At 54.2% G+C, this 26129-nt stretch overlaps 7 protein-coding genes across 7 annotated transcripts; 3 read left to right on the plus strand and 4 right to left on the minus strand.

The window, feature by feature from the left end:
• Window positions 1–737: 737 nt before the first annotated feature.
• Window positions 738–3246, minus strand: C8Q71DRAFT_881112 (uncharacterized protein; the record flags this gene model as incomplete). The annotated part of the gene is made up of 11 exons (XM_047928484.1): window positions 738–869; window positions 930–1242; window positions 1291–1452; window positions 1506–1656; window positions 1713–1893; window positions 1957–2110; window positions 2173–2281; window positions 2331–2547; window positions 2602–2682; window positions 2752–2847; window positions 2908–3246. The coding sequence occupies 11 exons, from the start codon at window positions 3244–3246 to the stop codon at window positions 738–740; spliced, it is 1935 nt and encodes a 644-aa protein (XP_047774897.1).
• An 826-nt stretch (window positions 3247–4072) lies between these two features.
• On the plus strand, window positions 4073–5167 carry C8Q71DRAFT_798845 (C-factor; the record flags this gene model as incomplete). Its single annotated transcript, XM_047925850.1, has 5 exons — window positions 4073–4134; window positions 4342–4591; window positions 4638–4872; window positions 4922–4986; window positions 5066–5167. The coding sequence occupies 5 exons, from the start codon at window positions 4073–4075 to the stop codon at window positions 5165–5167; spliced, it is 714 nt and encodes a 237-aa protein (XP_047774898.1).
• A 4867-nt stretch (window positions 5168–10034) lies between these two features.
• C8Q71DRAFT_694810 (uncharacterized protein) lies at window positions 10035–10433 on the minus strand (the record flags this gene model as incomplete). Its single annotated transcript, XM_047919901.1, has 1 exon — window positions 10035–10433. A coding segment is annotated over one exon (399 nt), but the record flags the coding sequence as incomplete, so codon positions are not given.
• A 135-nt stretch (window positions 10434–10568) lies between these two features.
• C8Q71DRAFT_714853 (uncharacterized protein) lies at window positions 10569–11997 on the minus strand (the record flags this gene model as incomplete). The annotated part of the gene is made up of 4 exons (XM_047921001.1): window positions 10569–10748; window positions 10846–10977; window positions 11190–11702; window positions 11752–11997. Coding segments are annotated over 4 exons (1071 nt in total), but the record flags the coding sequence as incomplete, so codon positions are not given.
• A 3804-nt stretch (window positions 11998–15801) lies between these two features.
• Window positions 15802–19687, minus strand: C8Q71DRAFT_881117 (uncharacterized protein; the record flags this gene model as incomplete). Its single annotated transcript, XM_047928485.1, has 17 exons — window positions 15802–15880; window positions 15938–15987; window positions 16040–16315; window positions 16371–16541; window positions 16610–17093; window positions 17147–17493; window positions 17548–17634; window positions 17690–17791; window positions 18085–18497; window positions 18567–18735; window positions 18853–18933; window positions 18989–19063; window positions 19122–19258; window positions 19311–19341; window positions 19405–19420; window positions 19507–19599; window positions 19653–19687. The coding sequence occupies 17 exons, from the start codon at window positions 19685–19687 to the stop codon at window positions 15802–15804; spliced, it is 2646 nt and encodes an 881-aa protein (XP_047774901.1).
• Window positions 19688–20993: 1306 nt separating this feature from the next.
• C8Q71DRAFT_285904 (uncharacterized protein) lies at window positions 20994–21885 on the plus strand. Its single transcript, XM_047917537.1, has one exon. It carries the CDS (start codon window positions 21228–21230, stop codon window positions 21795–21797), a length of 570 nt encoding a protein of 189 aa, XP_047774902.1. The 5' UTR covers window positions 20994–21227; the 3' UTR covers window positions 21798–21885.
• A 922-nt stretch (window positions 21886–22807) lies between these two features.
• On the plus strand, window positions 22808–24933 carry C8Q71DRAFT_285918 (uncharacterized protein). The gene is made up of 6 exons (XM_047917538.1): window positions 22808–22937; window positions 22992–23213; window positions 23271–24277; window positions 24336–24726; window positions 24776–24845; window positions 24910–24933. Exons 2-5 carry the CDS (start codon window positions 22993–22995, stop codon window positions 24810–24812), a joined length of 1656 nt encoding a protein of 551 aa, XP_047774903.1. The 5' UTR covers window positions 22808–22937; window position 22992; the 3' UTR covers window positions 24813–24845; window positions 24910–24933.
• The last annotated feature ends 1196 nt before the right edge of the window (window positions 24934–26129 follow it).

The following is a 26129-nucleotide window of genomic DNA, read 5'->3' on the forward strand; positions in this document are numbered from 1 at the left end:
GAACTGAGCGGTTCAAATCGGCCTTAGGCGCCCGCCCGTAAACGCAGCCCCATCTTCAGCTCGTCCGAATAAAAGCTCAGACCTATCTAAATATGTTCTTTAGACCGAACAAATGGAGTCTAAAGCAAGAAACTGCGTTTAGAATCGATGTTGCAGCGAGGACTTGACTCGGTGCAGTGAGGTACAGCAGCCACAGCCTGGCGGCATAGGCGCCCGCCGTAAACGCAGCCCCATCTTCAGCTCGTCCGAATAAAAGCTCAGACCTATCTAAATATGTTCTTTAGACCGAACAAATGGAGTCTAAAGCAAGAAACTGCGTTTAGAATCGATGTTGCAGCGAGGACTTGACTCGGTGCAGTGAGGTACAGCAGCCACACGTCCGGCGCTTGTTTAGTACTTGCCCAGGGCGGTGAATAGTACAGTAGTACGGTACAGGTACACACAGACACAGCGGTTGTTTACCATGAACCTGATGGACATGTCCTGTAAGATTTACAAGAAGATATACGTGTATTGGATCGTGTATTGTATTGTGTGTACATCAGTGACGCTGCCCAGGTACACCGGTAGTAGTACAACTAGCTACAACTTCTAGCTACCGTGACTAGTAGTAGCAGCTGAGACGGTACTGCGGCACTGACGCTTCCGCTTGTGTATACCTAGGGCTGCATCATTGGGATGCACGGTCATGTTCAGCACAAGCCCCCGCGTGCGGCGAGACCTCGGCGTCTCCAGGATTACATCCAAGTTTGCCAGTACCTCGTGCTCAGCACGTACTCGCCGCTTTCGAGTGTCGGGCAGCGGTGTGCCAGATATTTGGTTTGGAGCAGCATCTTCAACCTCGGAAGCAGTGATTGAACTGGAGGTCGCTAATATGCATATGTGAGCATTCATTCCGTAGCTCTCAGAATTATTGATGCATCGCTTACCTTTGTGTACGTCGTCATTGCGTCATTGCCACGGGCCGCAATATGGGTTTGCGACTCGAACACCTTCCTCTGGGTGGCTCTAGCGTTGCGTTGCTGTGTCGTCAGAGGGACGTTACCCGTGAGTGTTTTCATCGCGTTGCTCTTGCGTTTAGTAGGCTTAGCCAAAGCCTTTTTCGCCGCGGCTCGAGCTTTCTCATTGCGCTTCTCCCTCGCTTCTAGTGTAAGACTTTTCTTGTGATCGAGGCTCGCGAGGTGGCGTCGCCCAATCGAGATGGGGACACTGCTTGGGACGGCTCCAAGTGATGGTAGCACGCTGCCGCGAGTTGAAGTAATAGAAGGACACGAACAGATAATGACTCACTAAAAGCGTGAAACACCTTTACCAGTCCGTCCCTTCAATGACTTTCGTACGACCTGCGCATTGGCACAGTACTCGAGCGGTCCAACGGCAACCTGCGCGGTGTTTGTTACGATGTAGCGGAAGAGCTTGTTGGGCTTCTCGTCTGCCATCGGCTTGAATTGTCTGTTGAATGCAGTGGTCAATACTCGCAGTGTACAAGACATGGGGTCACATACGCGTCATCGGGTGCCGGGACGATGGACCATATTGCCTTACCAGTCACGGAGTAGTAGTGCGTGGGCACCCGGCGACGTGACAAGTCTTGGTTCGGCAGAAACAACGGGCTGATGCTGGCACAATGGAGTCGGGTGTCACGGTCAAGTAGATCTAGTCCAAAGCATGAGCTTAGAATGCTGCATAATTGGATGTACATTGTCACATACCGTTCTCAGTAAAGAATTTGCTCAGGGCGTCAGGTTTGGTCAATGGGCGAGTCGTGAGCTCAGGAGGAGCGATCTCATCCCAAGTTTCTCCAAACGCGGCGCGTCCCAGATGCGGTGAACGCTCGAGTGCAGCTTGGATGAGCGAAGGCTCGAACGGGTCATCTAGATATGAACTTGAACCCTATGATCACATAGAAACACTCAGACATATGAATAAAAAATTCATAGGCGGGGAATAACAAACCCGGTACTCATAGTTCGCAATTCTGTCGAAGAGGCGTTGCGGGATGCTGACCGTATCTTTGGCCCAGATATACATCTCACGGCCCATCTGCAGCCGTTCTTCAGTCGTAGGCGCAACAACGTTCTGGCGAATGCAGGGCTTGACTCGATTAGGCCTGCCACAAACAATGATTGTCAAATGAGGATATAGCGAACACATATAGAATGTGTTACTAACCATGTCTTGTGCATAGCCTTATGCACAAATGCGTAATAAGCCAACACCACTCGAGCAAGGCGGGACGGATTGCTAAAGACTTCCTGCTCCCGAAGGAATGGCGGTATTCCTGACACAACAATAACAGACTGCCTCACGTGAAAAGCAGCGCCACTCACCAGCTACATAGAGGATCTCACAGGCAGTGTAAACCCCTATGCCGAACCACACATTGGGCGTGAAACGTAGTACATCCCTCGCGAGTTTCTTCCCGGCTGGTTTGTCCTCGTAATAACGCTCGCACCATCGGGCAATACCGGCTACAACCTTATCCCACTCATCGAGGACGTGGTGGTCATGGTGTGCGAGATCTGCCTTTTTTAAGGCCCACGTTACCTAGAAGATAACTTTGTCCCATCAACCGAGTTACAGGATATGTGTTCTACCCACCTGAAACACCTGGTCATGCGATCCGAATACAATCACATACGACTCGAATTCCAGTGCGAGTCCTATACGGAAGCCTCGCATCTGGGTTACAAATCGGAAACAGATAAGCATGTAATTGGCCAGACGTATCTGTACGGACGGACGGCGTACCCTCAGTGTGCCCTTCCCAATGTACGACGTCTCCTTGATCACGGCCCATTGCTCGCGGTCGTACATCTGGATTGACGTATGCGTCAAGTATTGTAGCTGCCGGACATACTAGTCATTGAAGGCCGAGTCTGTACCGACTCAGTGAGATGCACGCACCTGAAACCAGCAATGACCAAGATTCAAAACCACGCTCCGGCTAGTATATTCCACCGCCGTGAGCACAAGATCTTGTAGACAGAAGCCGGCCGGAGGTGCGCGCTCAGCAAGGAAAGGTGGCCACAGAGGTGTTTGGTAAGTCGTATTGCCACGGACATCGCGCGAGCTGGGTGTAAGCTGAAAACACAGTCCAGCCTCCTGTCTTGATCCCCGTGGCTTTTTGTCGTCGAGCGTCGCGTCGCAATGGAGGGCTTGCAGATGCCAGTCGCACTTGGAGTATTTGGCGAAAAGGGCCTGCAGCTGGAGCCCGCTGCAATAACATTCTTGTATTTCCGGCATGACAGACGAGTGATAGAGTTTCAGAGTACTAAGTTTTGGTACCAGAGACGATAGTAGCAGGTCGCGCGAGACACAACCAGACGCGACGCGACGCGACGCGACGCGACGTGACGTGACGTGACGCGACGCGTTCAGCGCCATTTGCTGCTGCGAAAACAAGCACACCCACACTTCAGCAGCAATTCCAAACACGGTTTCTCGTCGTATCATGCATATCTTCATTGAGTGTAACATACCTATCTAAGTGCGAGCCCTTATTCGCACGAACTGAGATCTCTGTTGCGTCTATGGGCGGGCGCTTAAGCGCGGCCCTGTACAGCGTGTACGATCTACAATTGCATGGCTCCCTACATACTGGTCACCGGTCGCTGATATGCTGGCGGCTATAGTCGGCGGCAGGATCCGCAGGCTCACATCAGATGGGCAGGTGGTATGAGTGGGGAAGGAAAGTTAGGGCCCAGTGAGGCAGGAACCGGGCGGACGTACCTTGTATGTCAGGCCTCACTTCTCCTCTCGTCACTTCCCAGTGACACTCAGTCTTGAGGCGTAGGCAAGCGCGGTGCATCTTCGTGCGGTGGCTGGATGCGGTGATGGAAGCGAGGCCCTCTCGCGCAATTCCATGAGGAGCAGGAACACGTCGATGAGCTTCGCCCTCCTTCGCCTGCTCGACGAACGCGCGCGGTATGGGGTGACCCAGGATGGGGATGCTCAGGTTGTCGCTGGAGGAGGAGTTCTGTTAGAGGCTCAGTCATGAACACAATGCACGCGCGATACTCACAACACCTAAGATCTTCTTCAGCCCTTGTAGCCACCGCAGCCCGCGGCCATGCCCATACATCACGCCGCGCGGTCCGGTCCGTGCCAGGTCAACGCGGAGGCAGTGCAGCAGTGCGCGCGTTTGCCATGTTTGCCATGCTTGCCAAGTGAGGGATGTTCGTGTTGTCGAGGTCCTCGACACTTGGGTGTTCCACCGGTGCAGTGCCTGGTAGCGCAGAACGACAGGCAGTGGCCTTGGTGAGTCTCCCGGTAACGCTGTCCTCGGTCCAGTCTGCAGGTCGTCTGGCACGCCTCTCACCATTATGGCCAACCCTGCAGCTCCTCGCGCGGGATCGGACTCGAGCTCGTCCGCCAGCTCGTCTCGGACCCATCGAACGTCGTCGTCGCGATGTGCCGCGACCCCGCACGGGCGTCGAAGCTAAGTGCGCTGAAGGCTGCCGCGCCAGGGCAGCTGTACGTCGTGGCGCTGGACGTAGGGAGCGAGGCGAGTATCCGGGGAAGTGTCGCGGAGGTGGAGGGGATCCTTGGGTCGAAGGGGCTGGACTACCTGTACAACAACGCTGCGATCGTGCGTACCTCGTGACTACCCCGCTCGACGTTGCTCACCGGGAGAGACAGACGGAGGGCGACGACTCGGCGTTCGATTTCTCGTACGACGGATTGTTGGACACGCTCCGGCGAACGTGGCGGGGCCGGCGTTGATGGGGACGGTGTACCTGCCGCTGCTGGAGAAGGGGCGGAGGAAGGTGATCGTGAACATGACAAGCGGGCTGGCGAGCATCGGGCTGGACTTTGGGGCGAAGAACGCGATGTACAGTATCAGCAAGACGGCGCTGAACATGCTTGTGCGTGCTTGTGACCTCCAAGTCTCCGTGGATTGCGACTGACGTGCGGGCAGGCATACAAGCAGGCAAAGACGCGGCGGACTTGATCGCGTACGTTGTGGACCCAGGGTCAAGACAGGTGGGTACATGGGATGAGATGCGAGCGACGCTGACTGGCGAGCAGACATGGGCGGCCCGGATGCGATGCGATGATGGAGGTGGAAGAGTCGGTGGAGAGGCTGATCAGGCTAGCGACGACGGCGACGGCGGAGAGCTCGGGCAGGTTCTTGAGGCACGACGGCGAGCAGGTGCCCTGGTAGTACATCCAGTAGACACGTAGTAGTAGCTCGCCCAGTTTGCGTGGTGCGCGAGCCGTCCTGGTATGTCTGTCGTTGGTTTGCTGACCGCTTCACGCAGGAGGACTGTCGGGGGAGACGGAGACGGAGGCGAGACTAATAGAGTAGTTAGCGTGTTAGGTAGTTTACACGTACCTTGGGTCTGCACGCGCGGAGGCGGCCGCACTGACTGGCCGTACATCGCCCTCAGGCTGGGGTATGACCTCGGGAGTAGAGGACCTTGCGAGAGGAGAGGTCGGCGCTGGGAGACGGGTCGAGGGCATGGAGGGCATGGTGTGGTGATGGGTGTGGCAGGATAGGGTGGTTGACGTGCACAGCGTCGGAGTCGGACGGCGTTGTAGAGCGCGCCACCGTCCTGTACGCTGAGCCGATGTGTCCGACGACTGTAGAGATCGATGTGACTACGTACCAGTGAGCCTGCAACTGGCCTCGACCCGACGACGACTCGGACGTGCCTCATTCTCGCTTCTTCGCTCTTGCATCCCGTTCTTCCTTCCCTCTCGTCCTCTCCAGTCTTCCCTCTTCGATGGTATGCCTTGTCCTCGTTCCCGTGTCTTGTATATTGATTGCTACTCATGTCCTCGTGGTCAGTATTCCGTGGCCCCGAAGTCCTGCGCGGACCTTGGTCAGATGGTGTGCGCCCGAGTGTGAGCGCGTCGTATCGACTGATGTGGGGAGAGGGGCGATGAATCGGATTACGTGGCGAACGGAACGTGCTGTCTGCCAGGAGCACTTGATGTCGACCATGGGTTGATGCATCTGCATTGGCGCGAGCTGCCGATTGAGCGTGTCGCGAGGTGGAGGTGCCCATTGTTGCGATGATGCGTGGGAGTGAAAAGTCATTGGGCGACGTAATCGAGAGAGCAGCGCTCGGATTAGGCTGTGCGCAGTGGGCAAGATGAAGCTAGGGGTGCGAGCATGGTCGAGGAGGGTCGAAGAGGGCCAATGGTCTGCTCGCTCGAGTTGGACGCGGGCTGGCGGCTTCTGCGATCGATCGAGAGATCACATGCCCGCGCTCGCCGCTTGCCACCCGCCGTCTGGCCTACTAAAGTCTAATACGTTCGACTTTCGTGAGTTCGTGGAGTCGCGTCGCCGGCATGCTGACGTGTCCGTTTACAGGTGCATCCGGTGCGTCGTCGAGGTCGTCGAGACTTGGGCGTCGTCCGGTGCAGTGCATGGGAGCGCGGAACGACGGACAGCGGCCTTGGTGAGTCTCCCGGTAATGCGTGCTTGCGAGGTCACTGATGCCGAACTTTGTGAAGGTTCCAGCGGATTGCTGGGTGATCGAGCGGCGGTGGCGCTTGGCGTGCACCCGCCGCTTTGCAAGACTAGGGTGATGTGCTTGACCTGGAGGACTATGCGACGGGCTGGTTCCATTCGACGGAAACATGTTGCCGTTCAGGTAGGACGGAACGCCCCGCGCGCCGCCAAGCACACCTGCAAGCAGCGCGGCGTTATTCGCAGGCCGTAAGCTAGCTACGACGGGTTGGAGGATAAAAGGCGAGGGCGGGAGAGAGGCGACAGCACGGCCTTGTCCCACTGTCTTCGCCTTAGTGACAACTCACTCGATGTTCGACGACGCAATGTCTAGTGCTCGTCGCCGCTGAGTGTGACACCGGCACTCTCTACGAAGCGGTAGGTGCTGTACTGTACGTGTAGAAGAGGTGTGTTCTTACACGGTCTCAACTTCTCAGTCTTCTACTAAGTCATTGACAACTAACATTCCGTTGAGGTATGTCACAATGTCTCACGTAGCGGCCCAGGTTGGTGCTGATTACAGCACTTTGCGTTCCTCGGCGCAATGTAGATCGACGAAGCACTAAACATAGCTCTTTGTGATTCAGACGAGCAGGCCCAGTCACTACATCGTTCTCACATCACAGATACTTGCTGTGCAACTCAAGCAGTGCTGTATACACAGATCAACACGAAAAGAGCCCCTCTAGCCTCCGAGGCGGCGGCTGCGTCCTGGAATGGTCTCCGGTCCACCAGGGTCCTCCCCGTGCAGGCGATGAGGAAGCATTCGGTGAGTTGGTCGATTCAGCGCACCATTCGCTTATTGACATTGTCCTATGTCCTATACACTGTCTATACACTGTCGTCGCACATCCAACTTGAGGTTTCACAGCAAACTGCGTGCGACGGCCGCGTTTTCATCGTACAATACACGCGAAGTTGTGAGTCGACTGATTCAATATATGACCGTACAGCATTTGCTCAATTATCCCGTGCCCTGCACTGTCGTCGCACATCCATTGATCCATGTCCATGTCCGTGCTGTTGGACTTGGGCTCACCTATCATGAAATCCCACGTCTGGGGCCGGCCTCATTTCCTTTGTTCCTTCCTTCCTTCCTTCCTTCCTTCCTTCGTCTGCTTGCTCCTTTGCGCATTCATCGCTCTGTTCGTGGGTTTGTTCCATCTTCTACACCCCTCTACACTGGGTTGTTTCCAATGTATCCTAGCTCGTCTGTTAGTTGATACACTGGAATATATCAGCTGTACTCACGCCCCGTGTCCTTGTGGAAAAATTGGAAGCTCCTGGTACAAGCGACCTGCGTCATCTTCAGCCAAGGAAGCTGTAGATCAACATCTAGGTTGTCCTCCAATCCACTGAAGAACGTCGAGGCGCCATCGACGATCGCACCGGCCTGTTTAATGCTATGTTTCTGTGTGTCAGGAAGGCTGGCGAAGGCGTCCGGATGAGTAGAGGGGTTGTTGGCTCGATATGCTGCTTCGAGATGCATGTAAAGTGGGCGGATATTCACTGAGGTGCTCCACTCGACACCGGCCCAATCGTATATGTCCTTGTAGGTGACACGTCTCGTTCTCCCGTGGACTCGCGATTGTACAACGTGCGCCGGTGGGGCAACTGGATCACGAGTCTCCAGCGTGTGCTGTGGACTGCTCATTAGAATGCCGAAATGCGTCAGGATCACCTTGAGGGAACGGAATCGGAACAACCACAGATTCAGACGCAAGCGACGATTCCTGGCAGCGGCCCTCTGTGAGTCCTCATCCTGAAGCTGCTCCTGGCAGCTCTGAATGGAAGCAATGACATCTACTTCCGCGGGGAAGTATTGCTCGATGTAGATGGCGAGGAGCTGCGCGTCACTTTGGCTAGGTGCATTGGGGTGAGATGGCCCGACTGGTGTTGTTGCAACTGGCATAGCAGATGCTGGTGTGGCGGGGACAGGCGGGTTGGGAGCGACGGGAGGAGATAGACCAGTCATCTAGTCCGGCGTGATTTGGAATTCAATGTTTGATTCATGATCCGTGAGACACTGGCAGACGACCACTCACCAAATCAGCATAAACATATAACGCAAAGACACGGATGTTCTCCTGCATCCGCAGGCCGGAGTTCATCATGTAAGCATGTTCAATGATTTGCATACTGCTCGGAAAATCCACGCCGTATCCACAGCTGTCGACCAAGATTGGTCCGTGGGACGCATCAAGGACAGTAGCAAGTGTTCCGTGCTCAAGAAATCCTCGCTGATAGCTGAGGTATTCTTCTTGAGCATGCTCGTGCAGATCAAGCGGATGTCGCGACGTGCCAATAAACGTGCTTTCAGCCCGTCCTTCAGCTAGCCGTTGTAGGAGGCGTCCAGTACGCGAGGCTGACACAAGAATGGCAGTGAGAAGACGTGCGAGTGTGAAGGGTGATGCCACAGGTAGGATTTCGAGTATGCTGTTCGCCCCCGGTCCGACCAAATTCAAGTTGTCGTGAAACCCGGTGAAGATGATGATCACCTGAGCCTCATCTTGCTGCTCGTTTAGTGTTGTGCTAGGTCTACTAGAGGCGAGGGACATTGGATTGGAGGAATGCGGCAGCAGGGCCGAGCTTTGATTGTCAGTGGTGTCCATCGTGTCCGAGTCCAACTCCAACGTGTCCAGCCGAGGATTGCTGGCTGGAATGGCATCCAGAGCTGCACCATGGATACTAGCATTTGACTGAAGCTGAAGCGGGGCTTCAGTACTGCGCTGTTGTTCCGCTTAGTTACACGTAGATTTGAGGATTGATCAGTTGTAGTTCATAGTTCAGATGGAAAGGGTACATACAGGATGGGCTGTCAACAATATGGCTTTCATGATAATCCGCAGGTGGCACAAAGCGGCGCCCAGAAAGCTCAAGGAGCTGTTCCAATGTTTCCTGCGCATGTGTGTACGAAAATTCGGGTTCTTGGTCTGTGGAATCATATATCCCCATCAGTGTCTTGTCTCGCTTCATAGTGTGACTGTAGGCAGTATGGCTGACCTTGTGCCTCATTCATGTTGAGATCACCAACATCGCCATCCAACTGCCGTAGCAGTGGACTCCCTATAGCAGTATGGCTGTCAGAAATTGCCCATATCTTCGAGTCCAGCATAATCCACAGTATGTCGATGTGATTCACAATACAGGTAATGGGGTAATGGACGCACCATCGTCACTGTCATGGCCATTGTAATTCATTGCTGAGAGACCAAAATGGGGATGGTGAATGGGAGGAGGAGGAGTAGATTGGCCGGAGATGTGGCCCAGCGGCAGGCGGGAGCATATTAAGCGCCCGTCCGTTAACGCACCAGCGAGTTCAAACTTCAGTTCCAGGAAATAAAAGTTCATCATGGTGTAGATGTGTTCTAAGCAATATAAACTGAAGGTCTGTGCAGAGAAACTGTGTTTGGAATGTGTGTTGTTGCCTGAACATCGTCGTCTTCAATGGGTTGAGTTACTACTACGTCGCAACCCATTCATTCTGGGCCAGTTCAAATTTTGTCACACTGTATATTCTTCTAGACTAGAGACCAATATATATCCACTAGTATCACTAGTATCATGACGGGTTATTAGTGTACAACTGTTGGCATATCCTAAGTGCCTCTACCCAAAGCAAACGCCGTACATTCATCTCACGGGACATGTTATCTACACGTAGGGCTAGTTCAGCATCCAAGGCTGCTATCTCTGCTTGAGAGAAGGGACAGTTCGGAGCCTCACATTCCACAACTGACAACTCGTTAGGACGATTGGAACCTGCAGAGAAAGGATTAGTTGACTCCCACTCGTCCGGGTTGTTGTCCAGATGGTGCGCCATGAGCATGGGATCATCAAGAGTTTCCCAATCGATCCCATAGGACTGTGGGTCGTCCACCGCTGTGTCCTCAAATGGTCCATGCCGCTGAACTCGGACATCCCTGGCAGCACCGATCCCTCGCGCCCCGTTCTCAACCATCCCAAAGATGAATCGATCACGAGGGCTGCGAGCGCGGTCAGAAACATGGCGCTCATGGAGTGGATGGTTGTTCCAGGAAGCTGCCCATTCCTCGACGTCATGGTTGATTTGGCGGAGAAAGATATGGTGAAGCAGCCATATGTGCGCAGATCGGGATGGCTGAAGACCGGCGTTGTGCTCAAGCTCAAGGAAGAAGTTCTTCCACTTCTGACCAACCCCGCGAGTGAAGTCGTACCAAAGACGCTCTACACGTGTGTTGTGAACACTCCTGAGACATAATAAGCAATGTGAGTCATGAAATGTACGAGCACTTGCAACGCGGTGCCTCTTACCTTCCCCAAATGTATGACCCACGGCCAGCTCCCTGGTTCTCATCCTGCCATCGAGCGACCTGGACATTCTCTCCACCATGGTCTCCACGTACCCGACTAGGATCTCCGCAGCTTGTCCGCCCCCGGTGGAACAGCAGCAACACAGTATCCGCGCGGTTGTTATTGTGGACGCAAATGGCCACAATGTATCGGGACCAACCGTCGATGAAGCAGTGGGTCACTAGCTTCCAACGTATGAGACCTAGGTTGACAATGGACATCGGATTCAGTACTGAGAAATGCCAAGGAAAATAGACATAGAAAATGTTGGGACAGGACAGGACGTACCATGCTGACCGTCATGATGCCACAACGCGTTTGGTCCGGCCACCTTGTATACACGACGTTGAATGCGTCGGTCTGCAAAGACGTTACTTGTCACTCCATGAACACGGACATATGAGGTGGTCAGGCGAGTACGTGGAACACGATGGCCTTGAGACCGCAGACATCCAGCAAGCATCCGGCGGCCGAAGTTGGGGAACACAGCAAGAATTGAGCCAACAACAGCATCAAGCTCGTCATCAGTGAGTGCAGATACCGGAGGGGTTGTAGAGGTGTAAGTACGCAAGACATTCCCGGCCACATCGGTCACCTCCTGCATGACAGGCTCCCCAGGGGCAACAAGATTGTGTTCAAGTGCGCGACGGCGGACAGTACGACTTGAGCAACTGAAGATTGGGGCTAATCCAACAGGGCCTCGCATCTGGAGTCCAGTCTCAAGGAACATAGGGTCAATCTCGACTCGAGGTCGACCCCGACGTCCGGTCCGAACACGTTGTGCGACCACAAGAGGTGGTCCACTCGGAGGATCTGATGAGCGGTGAATTGCCTCGTCAAGGGTCTCAACCATGTTGGAGACTCCGGATCGTAGGTGCGTGAATTCGGCAGGGGAAAAGAGCGCGACATGCTGTAGAATAGTGATGTATGTGTCAGTACATGGTGCGCGCACGCCGGACGTTGATACGCACCGGCTCCGCCTCTGCCATCAACCGCAGTACCTCTTCCCTCTGCTGCGCTAACCTCGCCGCATCTCCCAGTTGTGTGTGAACAGCGGTTGTCACACGGTCGCAGAGTACATAGTATGCGGATCGAATGTTGTGGACAAGAGTGGTTGTGCGGGCCGATACTTCGGCGGCACGGTCGATGTTCTCGACAAGGCTCGTAAGAGATGTGCGCAGGCTTGCCAGCTCATCTGGGGGCATAATGGCCTGGCTCTGGATTCCACACAATAGTCAGACTCGGAGGGTAGCTGCCAAGCATACAATAGAGCGTTCATACCTCCTCAGCATCGGCATATAACCGTAGAGCAGCCTCGCGCTGGTCAGGGAGCACCTCCGAGTGATCTGCCATGCTGGCAGATAGCATCCAAATAGCATGCTCACAAAGAGCATGATAGCGGTACCGTATTGCGTGCAGAGGATTGTCGATGTGCGTCGTGTTGAGATATTGGATGATTGGGTCGTCAAGTGCACACAACATGGTCACAATACTGCGTTGGAGCGCCAGAAGTTCGCCTTCAGGAAGTGACTCATGCTCCTACACAAGCATATAGTGAATGGCTGAGTGAACAACACAAGTGCGGACAAGAACAGATTTACCTGATCAGCATACACTTCAAAGTCGACGACTTCATCTCGCTGCTGAGTGAGTACATTGATGTCAGGCTCGGGTGTTCCAAGTACGGCGCGGATTGCTAGGCTGAGTGAGTGGAATCTGGTCCGAATGTCGTCGAGAATATCGGCCATGAACGTAGAGCGCACTGCAAGGTCCGAGTACGGTCGTCAAGACTCAAGGGCTACGTGGAGGCCCATCAGGAAAGTGCGCCACCTGGCTATTTCGCCAATGAGGCAGTCTGAGAATCTGAGACGGTGGTCTCATCTAAGTAGATTATTTCTCATTTGAGTGCTGTGCGGTGGAGGCGACAGCAAATGTGATGTTGAAGAGCCGGTAGGCATCATATATGTCAACCTGTCACCTCGCAGATGTCCGCCGCAAGCACCGTGTCAGGGCGCAAACAGTGTGAGGACCGATCACAAGCTATGAGCTACGTGACAATGTACATGTCATTGTTGAGGCTCTACACTCTTAACGTACTGAGTACAGTGATGTGCATGCTACAATCATCACCAAGAACCGATACCTGGTATGCACTGCCGTCACATTGCTCCTGGTAGATAGGGAATGTCTCTGGCTGGCGACCGTAACCCTGTACGATACGATACAAATCAGCATGTACAATGATCGCAAATGCTTCCTGAAATCCACCGGTGTCCGTAATGGTTTCAACTATCCCCAGTCAAGACCGTCCTTGATGGACAGGTATTCTGGGCCTCCGTGTCTCACCATCACACAGTTGGTATCTATCTGAAGACCCGATCAAGACAAGGTTGCCCGACGAGGTTGCCCGACAGCGGGAACTCACCCCACCCATCGTGGAAGGCAAGCTCGGGGCCGCTGCGCTCGCCGGACCCGCTCCCTCCTCCTACCCGAGCCTGACGACGCCATGTGTCGCCTGGAGGCTCTGCTGGATGAAAACATTTGGGTACACCGCACTTGTACCCCACCTGTACCCCACCGCACCCCACCGCACGCGCACGTTTGCGTTCGGGTTGCGCAGGCACGGCACGCGATATACATACCGATATACATACGCGGCTAGTTGTAGTTGACATCATCGAGCACACACAGCAGAGAGGTGGGTAAGAGGTCGTGGTTGTCTCGCACGGGGGCTGGAGAGTAGTCGTTGTGGATGGGCGAAGACGAGGGGCGGCCGCGAGGGAGGATGCGCGCGACGGGTGCACGGTTGCCGGGCCTGTGCCCAGTCATCGATGATGCTACCATCATGCGTGGCATGGCCGGACTTGCGCAACTGCAGTGCGTTGCTGGGTCCGCAAGACACACGCACCTGGAGAGAGGAGGCGTGGGTGAGCCGCGAGAGAGAGCGAACATGCGGATGGAGGAGTTGGAGGAGGGAATGCACGGGCACCGAGGGAGGGGAGAAAACGACGCGGGCATGATGCGCTGGCCATTCGCGCCGGAGAGGAGAGGAGGAGAGGAGGGCAGTTGCTGGAGCAGGTAGAGGGCGGCGAAGGTGACGAGGAGTGGAGTCAACTTCGATGAAGGGCATAAGCATATGCAAAGAACAGCAGAACAGCGTGGGGCGACCACGCTGGCGGTTGACAGCGGATAACGGCGGATGGAGGGGCGCGCAAATAACACGAACCTTCCGCACAACTTTGCTGTCTCTTCATGTCCATAATACGGGTCGGGCTGTTGCAAGGGCAAGAGTGTAGATGAGAGAGAGCGAGCGCGCGAGAGTGTAGATGAGAAGTGTAGAGAGTGTAGATGAGAAGTGTAGATGAGAGAGCGCGAGAGTGTGTGTTCGCGCAAAAGGGCACGCAAGCGAGAGCACGGGAGGGAGATAAAGTGAGGAACAATGGGTGTGTAAGGACGACACAGCGGGCGAGACAGAGTAGACCATGAGAATGAGATACGGGAGAGAGCGAGAGAGCGGCGGCGCGAGCGAGGGAGAGGGAGAGAGGGAGCGCCACCAAAAGGGAATGGGAATGGGCACACAGCACGCGAGCAGGGTGTGCGGGCATCGTCCAGCATCTGCAGGTTTGCAGTATCAACAGGAATCAGTAGTACGCATACTGAGACTGTGTGCTCACCTTAGGCCTTGAGCCTTCACAGTCTCGCGTTGCCTCGGATGCTTCCACTTTGTCCCTTCTCCTCCGCTTGTCTGATGCGATGCGGTGATACCCCTTCCGTCTTCCCTCTTTGTGTGGTTTCCAACGCGCTCGTTGTGTTTCGGGTCTGTGGGAGTGGTCAACAACGCGCTTGGCGGGCAGGAGGAGCACCCAGATCGACATGCAGCGCGTCAATCGAACAAGCGCCGGACCTGTGGCTGATGTGGCTGCTGTACCTCGCCGCACCAAGTCAATTCCTCACTGCAAAATCGATTCCAAATGCACTTTTACATCGGATACTCCATTTGTTCGGTCTAAAGAACATATTTAGGTATGTCTGAGCTTTTATTCGGACGAGCTGAAGATGGGGCTGCGTTTACGGTGGGCGCCTATGCCGCCAGGCTGTGGCTGCTGTGCCTCACTGCACCGAGTCAAATCCTCACTGCAACATCGATTCTAAACGCAGTTTCTTGCTTTAGACTGCATATGCTCAATGAAAGGAACATATTTAGATAGGTCTGAGCTTTTATTCGGACGAGCTGAAGTCGGGGCTGCGTTTACGGCGGGCGCCTATGCCGCCAGGCTGTGGCTGCTGTACCTCACTGCACACACTCAAAACCTCGCTGCAACATCCATTCCAAACGCACTTTTACATCGGATACTCCATTTATCTGATCTAAAGCGCATATTTAGATAGGTCTGAGCTTTTATTCGGACAAGCTGAAGATGGGGCTGCGTTTACGGCGGGCGCCTATACGACCAGCTGTGGCTGCTGTAACTCACTGCACAAAGTCATATCCTCGCTGCAACATCCATTCCAAACGCACTTTTACATCGGATACTCCATGTATTTGATCTAAAGAGCATATTTAGATAGGTCTGAGCTTTTATTCGGACAAGCTGAAGTTGCAGCTGCGTTTAAGCACGGCGCCTACGGCGTAGTATTTGAACCACTCAGCTCCTTTCAGTGTCTGTGTCTTACTTGTCCAATTCTTGCTCATATTGCGGATTCATCATTATCATATGTATTGCATGAAAACACCGCGTGTGTATGGTGTAGTGTATATGAATGTATAGTAATGTGAAACTCAGCCGTTGAGCGCGATTAAAGTAGGATGCTAGAAGTAACAGGTAGAACAACTCCGAGGATTGAAGTTTGAACAATAACTATAACTTCAAGTTGAAGCTAGACCGATGTATGCACGTTCTGATTGTACAGAACCTGCTCATGAATCCAACAGTCGAAAAGTGTAACAGCAGATGGATTACCAAAGTCCGACTGTTCAAGTAGCATGTTGCAAAGCCACCAGGTGACCTTCACAACACAGTATCCGACACAGGTGTGAAGATCCAGAACTGCATCATCTCTGCTGTTGTGCGCATGACGAAACTGGAACTATTCGCACAAAATTCAGTCGTCAGAAACAGCAGAATCGGTAGACAGATCACGTACATCAAGCCGCCAATTGGGATCAACAGGTAGCTCTTCGCTCTCAGTAACGGCTTTTAACAATAGACGAGCACGAAGTGTGGTGGGATCACTGCAATCGAGTACCACCGGCGCGTCACGGAGCATAGAATGGTCGGGATGGCCTTGTCCATAGAGCCAGCGAAGCAGGCGGCACTCAAACATGTCCTCGTAAAGCTCCTGGATCTTGCGCTCCGCTGGGGTCGATGCAAGAGATTCCAGCATACTAGGCGCATAGGTCATAAGCCTCGCAACGTCTTGAGGGCTCTTGATTGTACGGCTGTACAGAGTTTGTACGACCACAAAAGGGTCCAAACTCGCCGTGCGACTGCCACCTGTTACCGACACCGGCTTCGCAAAGAGCTGAAATTGAGTGAAGTTAGGTCATTGAATGCAACCTGGACATGGGAAAACTTACATCGCAGAAGCGCTCCACATCCGCAGCCCCAAATTGTACCGTGAAACCGTTGCGGAAAGCTTCCAGTTCTGGCGCATTTGCGGTGGTCTTGCCCAGCACTGTGGCACATACGAGCTGGCGTGTATATCGGATTCTGCTGGAAGCATCGGGAGTGAAGCCAATACGTTGAGGCTAGCAATACATGATGATCTTCCTCAGCTTCATGTACGAGAGGAAAGATAGAACACTAAGATACGCACCTGAACACCAAGACGTCCCATGAGAAGGGCCCATACAGGTTCTGAATGGTATCCCTCATGCGAGGGAAGGTGTTCGTCGAAGTTGAGCGCATACCATGGACGGAGCTCGTTGGCAGCAATCGGGTCAAGCCGCAAAAGCAGCTCAAACGACATCTTGAACGCGCTGTCGCCCAAGAGCGCCCAGAGGATTAGGACTGGATGAATCGGCCTAGGTGCAAGGGCAAACCGGCCCATCACTAAGGCAGCAACCATGCCCTGTGCGGACAAGATGCCGAAGCGGTCATCCTCCAATGTGTCGGAGGCTACATCGTCCAACACAGGGACAACATAGCCATTACGCTCCTCCCAGAGACCCCATGGCATAGCCATTGGCTGAGCGACATGCCGAGCATACTCAAACTGAGTATTGTCATGTACGTCGACAAGAGATCTCAGGATCTCGAGATATGTCGCAACCTCGGGCCCACGCCCAACAGAAGGTCCGCTGTTAGGAACATTAGCTTCATCAATCACACTCAGCAATAACTTCGGACGTACATGGTTATGTCACGACTAAATGGGTGGAGGTATGATGAAAGGCGTGCTGTCCACATTGTAGTGCCGCGCGGTTCCCTGTAGCCTCCTAGACCTGCGGCTCGCCCATCCCTGCGGCGAATGAAGTGGGCAATATGAGTGACAACTGCGCGGGCACTCGACTGGCGAGTACTGGAATTGACGTGCAGCTGGTCCTCGCCGTCCTTCCGCCATGCTACAGTAGAAGCATGGACAAACGCGTTCTGAAAGTCCAGGGTCATCCGCAGATTGGGGACTCCTGGCAATGCCAGCTCATCCTTCCATATGGACGGTATATCGACGATGATTGGATGCGACGTGGAAGCACCCGGCTAGAGAGAGTCATCAGGATGGCTAGCTGCTCACACAGCAACGAAAACACGTACCCTTGTCAGATCCCTTGTCAGATCAGTGTTCTGGGATGGAACACCGGGTTCATGCTGTCGTTGGCGACGGGAAGGCGGAGCCGCAGACTGTGAAATGAATTGTACATGCACAATATTGATGATTGAAGGGCGTTGTACTCACCAAATCCTCCATACTCAACGAACGTGCGCGAGAGACTCCAATGACAGTAGCTGGGATACCCGCACCAGCCGTACCAGTAGTGGTAATGGAGTGCCCGGAGCGCTCATTTGGAAAATAGAGGGGATCAATATGAGGAAAAGGTCTCAGACCCGTTGGACTAGGGTTGGAGATGTGAACCGGAAGAAGCTGGGGTTCGGCTACAAGTGCGCTGGGTACAACAGGGATAGGGACAGGGACGGGAGAAATGGGCATGTTGGGTCGATTAGACGGAGCCAGAGCTAGCAACAAAGGATCTATGGAGTCCATGGGAGGTTGATGATACTCCGCCTAGGTGTTGGGACCGTCAGATATCAGCCATACATCGTGTAATATTGAGATTTGGACATGTAACTCACAGGCACAGGAGCGGGAAAGATTGAAATGATGCGCCCAGTGCGGGAAGTTACAGTCGCCTCATTGCGAGCCTGAGGCGCCACAACAGGAGGGTCCGCTTCGGGGAGAGCAGACATAGACAGCGCAGGGCTAGGTACAGATGGCCCAGGGACGAAAGGATGTACAGCGGCTTGTGAGCTGGACTCCGAGTCTGGGCTGGGAATCCAGTCCGCAGGGATAGACGGCACATTTGAGAGGCAACTGCAGGTTGTGCATAGCACAGCGGGATCGGCGGTGTCATCGGTATGGCTAGGTGAGGAACGCGCAAGCTGTGCAAAGAAACGGGTCGCATAGCATCGATGCAGAAGCTCGTGATGAGGGAATGTCTCTGTCACAAACACGGTGATAGCAGAGAAGATTGCCGCGTCGATCGGAACTATAGTAGCACATAGTAACGTTGTCAGGACAAGAAGACGACAAAGATAGCTATTCAATGACAACTTACCTACAGGAACAACCGCTTGGTTCGGTGTAAAGATACCGCGCAGTTTTGTAAACTTGGGTTTCATCGAAGTCAGTGTCGACGATCCGTTCAAAGCATGCTGTGGGCTGGCTTTGATGAACTTGATCTTGTCACTGCCATCCGCACGTATTGCAGGCAGCGTCCAATTTCCCTGCGAGCTTGGCAGCACAATTTGCCGCTGTTGGCAAAGACGACGGATATGTTGGTCGAGAACCGGCTTGAGCGGTGCATGCTCGTCCACTGTCACAGTGCAGACAAATCCGTGTACCTTCAACGCAGCAAAGAACGCTGCCTTCTGCTCATTTGGCATACTGAAGCTGCGGTTGAAGATTCGTTTACCCTCTTCAAGCTGACACGAAAACGTTAGTGCAAGGGTATTACAACATAACAAAGCTGGAGCTCACCGAACAAGGGAAGAGTACAATGTCAATTGTCTCACCAGGCACAAACTGTGAGCGCTGCGAGCGTGCGGTGAGCGCCTGATATATAGAATATGAGCGAATTCATCAGTCTTGAACGTGTCACAGTCAGACTTACCTGACCGCGTTGTGAGGAATCAAGGGGAATTAGTTGCGCGCTCTGAACGCGCTGCACATTGGTGGAACGCGGTTGTGATTGCAGCCCAAAGGCCACAATTGGCGGAGTGAGGGGTCCACCACCGGAGGTACTGCGACCTGAAACAGCCTGGAGAGCTCGAGGTCGGAGGCGAAGCGAAGGGAGACTAACCGGGACAATTGCTGGAGTTGCAGTCCGGGACCTACCACATAGTAGAAGGAATCAAGACTTAATATATGCTTGTAGAATGCAGGGCAGCACGTACCCTGGGCGACTCAATCCTAACAGATGCGGTGGAGCAGCACCGGGCACGCTGCTCAAGCTGATTTGAGCCTGAAAGACGTTCAGATAGAGGAATGGAACGCACTGCATTTCGACCGGTGGCACTGAATTCGAAGGCCCAGGGCCAAGCCCTGTGTTTGTAGGCTGCATCTCTTGCAGTGAAGGCCGGGCATCGGAACTGAATGTCAACAGATGAGTGCTGAGACGAAGAAAACAAGCAATAAGACTTACAATGGACTGTGTATAGTCCCGATGAACGTGTCCATCCCGAGTAAGAAGAGTAAGAGAAGTTGTACTAGGACTAGAAATTATGATGGTCAGAGAAGGAGGGGCGCGGAAAGAGGAGAGCGACCGAAGACCGACCAAAAACGGCGGAAGGCGGCGAGGTTGCTCAAATGCCGACGTCCCGCTCTGCACCGCAGCCGGTGTTGAAGCGGACCAAGGTGCCGGACCGATTGACTAGCAACCGATCGCGCACATGGATAATCACTGGCAACGGTGTTAGACTGCGCAGGGGATGGAGTGGACAATATGATTTATTGGACAATTTCACTAGGTCATAGTGAACGATTGACCTACTGATCATAACGGTACATGAACGGGACCGAGCGGGACGGGACGGAAGGGGAGCATACAAGAGAGGACGTGGCAGGCAGGATATAACAGGATCCTACGTGTTATGACAGGATGGGAGGAGAACTTACAGGCACATACATTATCGGACAGTATGAGACAGGATGTGATGGGTCAGGCTCATTCAGGAACTGACAGGATCGTACAGGATAGTATGGAAAGCGGCAAGTAACGATAAGATCGCTCAAGATCGGTCGGGATCTTGCCAGATCCCGACCGATCTTGAGTGATCCCGTACTAGCCCGTACTGTCCTGTACGGTCCTTCCGGATCCGGGCTGGACGCATAGGTACGTTACTAGGCCCCTCGATTTTTGTCCGATAAAGCCCTTCATACGCGGCCTTGGTCGTCCTCATCGGAGTGAGCGCGCCCGTCACGTGCAACGCGCATCGTCTTCTCGTCGATCTTGCGCACCGACCGCCTCTCCGAGTGTACTCTGCTGCATGCGCACTATCCCGTCCTCTGCACACAGGAAGCCGAAAAGAATCTGCTCCATCGTAGTACTTCGCGAGCTCGCCTTCTTAGTTCGATAAACTCTGAATACGTAATCCCCGTCTCGCTCTTCCCTCATGAATCCATCCGCCGGGTGTCTAGCAGAGTGCATGCAACGCCCCTGGTGAGACATCCTGACGAATTACCAAGCTCTGCGAAAGCTGAGATTTACGCGCAGCGGGTGCTGGCCCAAGGCCCAGACGAGCGACAGCCTGACACTTCATCGGCACCTCAGTTCGCAGGTCGGCTCGCTGGACGCGGTATACAGCTCTATTGGCCGATGTACATGACAACTGTGCATTAAGTCACGAGGGTCGTCTCACATATCGTTCAAGACCGAGCCTGCAGGATGCTAGAGGAAAGGTCGGGTAACAGGACCACATTTCGGTCACCCATCTGTTCCAGGTGCGTTCAATCCACATTAATCTTCCTCCAAAGCCGAAGCGTGTCGAGTACCTAGTCTGAGATCTAGCGATGCGTCGCCCGCCCTTCCACGTCCAGCTCCTCGCGTACTGTACCCGGTCGCCCGGTGCTCCCTCGTATCCCGGCGTGGACCTTGCCCAGCGTGCAACGACAGGCGGCACCCCAGCTCTGCGAATGACTTCGTATGCGGCTCATGTCCGGCAATCCTACAACTGTGCGCTCAGCGCGCTCGAGCTCCTCGAGCGCGTAGGCACGCTGTATGCGCGTACGTTCTCTGTGCGTAGTACGTACCCGGCAGTCGCCTCCCGGCGCTGGATCACCTTGCGTCCGCGCATTTAGGCTGGTCAGCATCCCCGAGGGAACCCCTCCCCGTTCGTCGGCTACCTTACGTCTTCATCCGTCACCCGCCTGTTCCTCTATCGGTATCGCGTACATGGCGCGGCGGTTCATCGTGATTGCTTTTCCCGGTCTACAGTTGCTCTGTTTCTACACCATCACTTCCCAGTCAGCGCAGCGGGATCTGGACGATGTACAGAGGAGCTCCCGCGACCCCGAACCAGAGGCTATCAACATTATATGGCTCTCGGGCCCTGCCTACCACGACTATCACTCGTCAGCTCGTCTCCCTGAGCACCTGCGCCGGGGCCTTCTCAACGTCTTGGTCGCGTATACGCGTTTAAGCATGCTCGTCCTCGGTGCGGTTCAGCTCCCTTCGTTTGCGCCCCTCCAGTCGTTCCTCTGCGCATTCCCAAATCTCAGACGCGTCAATGATCTTGACTGGGCAGTACACCTGCTGGAACCCCGTCTCGTCGCTTGGGAAATGCCATGAAGGTGGCCAGCGCTGTGTCACTCCCGCACGTACTACCCTCAGCATTCGTCACGGATCGCCTCGATCATCTTTGGCAGGACTGTTGCGCCGTCGAGAGACTCAACATACATATTTAGGCACGGCGTTTGAGGGCTATTTACAGCACGAGCCGCAGGAGAGTAGACCGTCGGTGAGCTCATAGGAAACAGAAGTGAGTATTCTGACACTGAGGATGCCTTGAACCGCCGCGCTGTCGATGTGAGGATATACGGAGGTGGGTACTCTGCTTGTTTCGTTCATCCAGCAGTGCCTTGAGCTTTGCACCCGCGTGGATTCGAACGTGCGCATCCTAGCCGCAGGATCCGTCCGATAAGTGACCCAACTAGCGTGTCATCGATTAGAATGCGTTGTATTTGTGTTCTCATTGCTCCATAGGATTGGAAGCCTTTGGGCCCGGGTACGCGCGCTGTATTTGTGTTCAGCATACTTATTTACTCGATCTATCTCCGACAGACTGAGTGTGGCCCAGCCGCAAGTGAAGTCGAGCCTTTTGACAACTCGGATCTTCCAGACACGAGAACGTGCAGGCCATTTCAAGTCAGTGTATTGGCCATGTGCCCGCGGCCGTGCCTTGTGAGCTGTGCACGTCACTCGGTGTCCTGTGCGGTCTGAGCTTCGGTTCACAGCAGATGGTTGGCCGCGAGGCAATAAGCTCCTAGGACAACCGCCCCAAGGACACAGAATGAAACCGCATATAACATTGGCTGCCAGTGGCACCCATCGATGGTTAGCCACGCCCTCCCTGCGCCCTCCTCCTCAGCTCTGACTGAGAAAGTTTCGTCTGCTCTCGTCTGAAAGCTTGACCTTCTACCAGAGGGTGAGTCAAGTTGATTGATCCTGATGTCAATGGCATCTGCGGCTCACAGTACACCGTATTGATCAGGTCCATGTCAGGCTATGCGCGCGCTTTAAGGCTGGCTCACATCCACTTCACGCACGCATCCGAAACCCAACTGGCCTGCTCGACTGGTAGAGTTCTGTACCAGCGCGTTTTACGGCAACACACTGATCAGGACGCGTCCAATAGAGAATATAGAGACGGGACTCCTACGCCGGGAGGAATCGCACGGTGAAAATCTCACACGGGGACCCTTGTCTCGGGTGCGTACATCTAAAATGGGCCGGGTGCTGCTTGATGACGATGGTGCATAGCAGGATGGCCAAGATTGAAACCTCCCCAACGGACGACGAGATGCTGCCAGAGGGCGATGCGCAAGTCCTTGAGACAGCGGGATCGGACTCGGACGTCGAGGCATCGGACAAGTCGGAATCCGACGAGTCAGAAATCTGGGCCGGGCAATATGTACACTATGACCCCAGACTCCCCAGCGTTCGGGCTCGGGTCGACATTCACTTCAAAGCATCCACGTATTCGAGGTATGACATCTCTCAGCTTCGATCCTGTGAGTCATACTTATCTCGCCGTTGTCGCAGCGACACCTATCCGCGGCTCCCACACGAGCTGGTCGAGCGCATTTGCGAGTTTCACCGCGATTCCCCGCTGGTGCTCGTCAGTTGCATGAGCGTATGCTGTGCTTGGTACCATGCTGCACGCCGCCTGCTCGAGAGGCCAAATCAAGACCTGAAGTTGCGGACCCAAGCGGACTTGCGCAGCTACGCGAACAGGCTGTTGTCTACCCGGAACACGGCTTTTAACAAAGACTTTGCGGTCTTGGATATTTATGACAATGCTCGCGAGCCGTTCGCGCACATCTGGCCGATACTCGTTCCTGGAAGCTTCTTACGGAACGTGTCCGAACTAACACTTCGTGGCGTTGACTGGACGACCACCAATCCGCATGATTCCTTCGACAAATGCCTGTCAAAATACTGCAGCATCACAGCCCTTACTCTTCGTGGCTGCTCATTTCGCACCAGAAGGGATCTACGCCGAATAATCGACGCACTACTGAATCTCAAAGAGTTTGCGCTTCACGATGTCATACTGCAAAACCCAGGACCTGTTCCCTCTCATATCCCTGCACGTCACAAGAAACTCGAGAAGATTACACTCTCTTCCTACCGGGGCAAACCGATTTCTGGTGCGGAAGTGCTAGATACATGCACTGTGTATTCATCTATCCGCCGGCTCGAAATGGGTGTATCATTCTTCCCTTTGGTGTCGCGCCTCCCGCAATATCTGGATCACTTCCCCCGATTGCAGGAGTTGAGGGTCAAACATGCTCTCGAAATGGACCTACTGTCCATGGGAGACACACATGCACGCCCACTATCAAAGCTTGCTTTTGACGAGGAGATGACCGAGCCAATTGCTCTACAGGTGTTGGGACTTCTGTCCACCCATCATGCATGCAGCACGCTGGAGCACCTCAAATTTGTTCTCAACTTTGAACCATCTGCGGAATTTCTCTTGCGCCTCACCCATGTTCTGGACCTTTGTGGTCCTACGCTGAAGTATTTTGACTGGAATGTCAAAGCAGGTGACGTGATGCTTTCTCTCTCCAGTGGTCGTTTTGGTACTCATTGCTGAGTAATCAGAGGTTATCCCGCAACTCACAGCAAACACGTCACTGCAAATTGTGTGGATAACCATTGTCTGCAATACCCCGAGACTACGGACGATTCAGAAGATATTCGATGCAGTGCTATCTAACATCACAAGCTCACAGCTGGAACGGCTCAGCATCGAGATTCATTTGGACAATTCCGAGCCACTGTTCGACGCGACGACAATAGAGAAGACATTCAAGCGGGCGTATAGTACTCCGGGATCCACTTCTCAGGCTTTCCACTCCATTCTCTCCCGTGACGTTTTCGACGGGCTTCCTGCCGCTGCCTCCCGCTATTCAATTTTCCAGTCAGGGGTAAAAATCACTCTGTCCTTCGACGCTTCCGACGACGATATTTGCGATCTTGCCATGTGCGGAAGGTGCGTTTGATCACCAAATGACGAAAACCTTGTCTTATCCTCAGAACAGTGTCCGGAGACCTTCAAGCTATCGGAGAAAGGGTTGACAGAGTTGTATTTCGGCCAGCTATCTATGCCAGGTGCGTATACTACTCTACATCGCTTCTCCTCCAAAGCTCTGATGCTTCGACCACTCTGATCTAGCGACTCTTCGCTCGCCCTGCTACACTTGCCATCAAGCTCATTTCACGCCTGCTTCTGCGACGAGCCTCGTGCCACTCGCCATCTCTGTTCATGCTCAATCAGCATGGATGATCGTTAAGCTATGTACTCGGCGAACTCACCCACGCGCGCGTACACCTTCGCCGTGCGCATTTCTGGGTGTCGCCTCGCAGCGCTGGAGCACCTCCCGTCTCGGGGGCACCACACTGTGTCGTTATCACCTACCTCATATACTTTGTGCCTGTCACTCATTCTTCCCTCTGTCTATGCCACATCCTGCCACATTCGTCGCATAGGCGTATTCCGGGGCACGGCGTAAGAGGCGGGAAAGGTCAGCCAAGCCCAAGTGTAGAAGCTCACCTCCTGGTCGACGCGGCCAAGTCCTGGATATACCAGGTCTCAAGTGGTATTGTGAGCGGACGGACATACAGGGACGTCGGTCTATTGTGCGGCGGACTGTGAGAGCAATGACCGCAGGTGACCTCGCCTGTAAATCCGGCAGCGCATCCATTCGGGGAGGCCAACAACGTCCAGAGTTCTCTATGTATGTGTACATGTCGCGTCATAGGTGCCAGAGAATCGCTGTGTGGGGAGGAGGACAGAACTGAACCGGATAGTCGGACGGACAGTCGGCCGTCGGCGATCGGGAGGAGCGGGACGGAGAGGTTAGGGTTCCTGTAAACCGAACGAAGTCGCTCGAGCCTGACGAGGCATAGCAGTCAGCTTGAGCACCGATGGGAACGACGACGAACAGGAAAGACGCGGCCTTGCGCGACCTCATCCGACTCAGAAGAGTCGGTGATCGCGCCCATCACGTGCAGCAGAGCGCGCCATCGCCGGAGCGCGTCATCTTCTCCTCCTCCTCACGCACGACCGCCTCCTCCTCTGCATACATACCATGCCATACTCTGCACTCCCATAGCCGTAGACGGGGTACATCATCCCACTCGTGTCCTATGCCCCTCTGCGACGACACGCCAAGATCGCCTTCCTAGGCTCTGTTCTCCTCACCCTGCTCGTTCCACTTGTACCGAGTGTCCAGCCAAACATCCGTCGATGCATGGCATCCCGCTCCTGGTGGGATATCCTGAAGGCTGTACGACGCTCGCTGGACACTGACAGTTGCGCGCACCGGATGCTGATCCCAGGGCCAGGCGCGCGATGTCATCACCTAAGGATTGACCGGTCTTCACAGATCGACG

Source organism: Rhodofomes roseus (assembly GCF_022264815.1).
Source record: "Rhodofomes roseus strain CIRM-BRFM 1785 chromosome Unknown C8Q71scaffold_24, whole genome shotgun sequence".
Classification (NCBI taxonomy): Eukaryota; Fungi; Basidiomycota; class Agaricomycetes; order Polyporales; family Fomitopsidaceae; genus Rhodofomes; species Rhodofomes roseus.

Coding starts and splice junctions, on each gene's coding strand:
- C8Q71DRAFT_285918 (XM_047917538.1), top strand. CDS start 22,993: ATGGCCAAGATTGAAACCTCCCCAACGGACGACGAGATGCTGCCAGAG. Junction 23,214..23,270: donor AAAGCATCCACGTATTCGAG/GTATGACATCTC, acceptor CCGTTGTCGCAG/CGACACCTATCCGCGGCTCC. Junction 24,278..24,335: donor TGACTGGAATGTCAAAGCAG/GTGACGTGATGC, acceptor CTGAGTAATCAG/AGGTTATCCCGCAACTCACA.
- C8Q71DRAFT_285904 (XM_047917537.1), top strand. CDS start 21,228: ATGCGCGTACGTTCTCTGTGCGTAGTACGTACCCGGCAGTCGCCTCCC.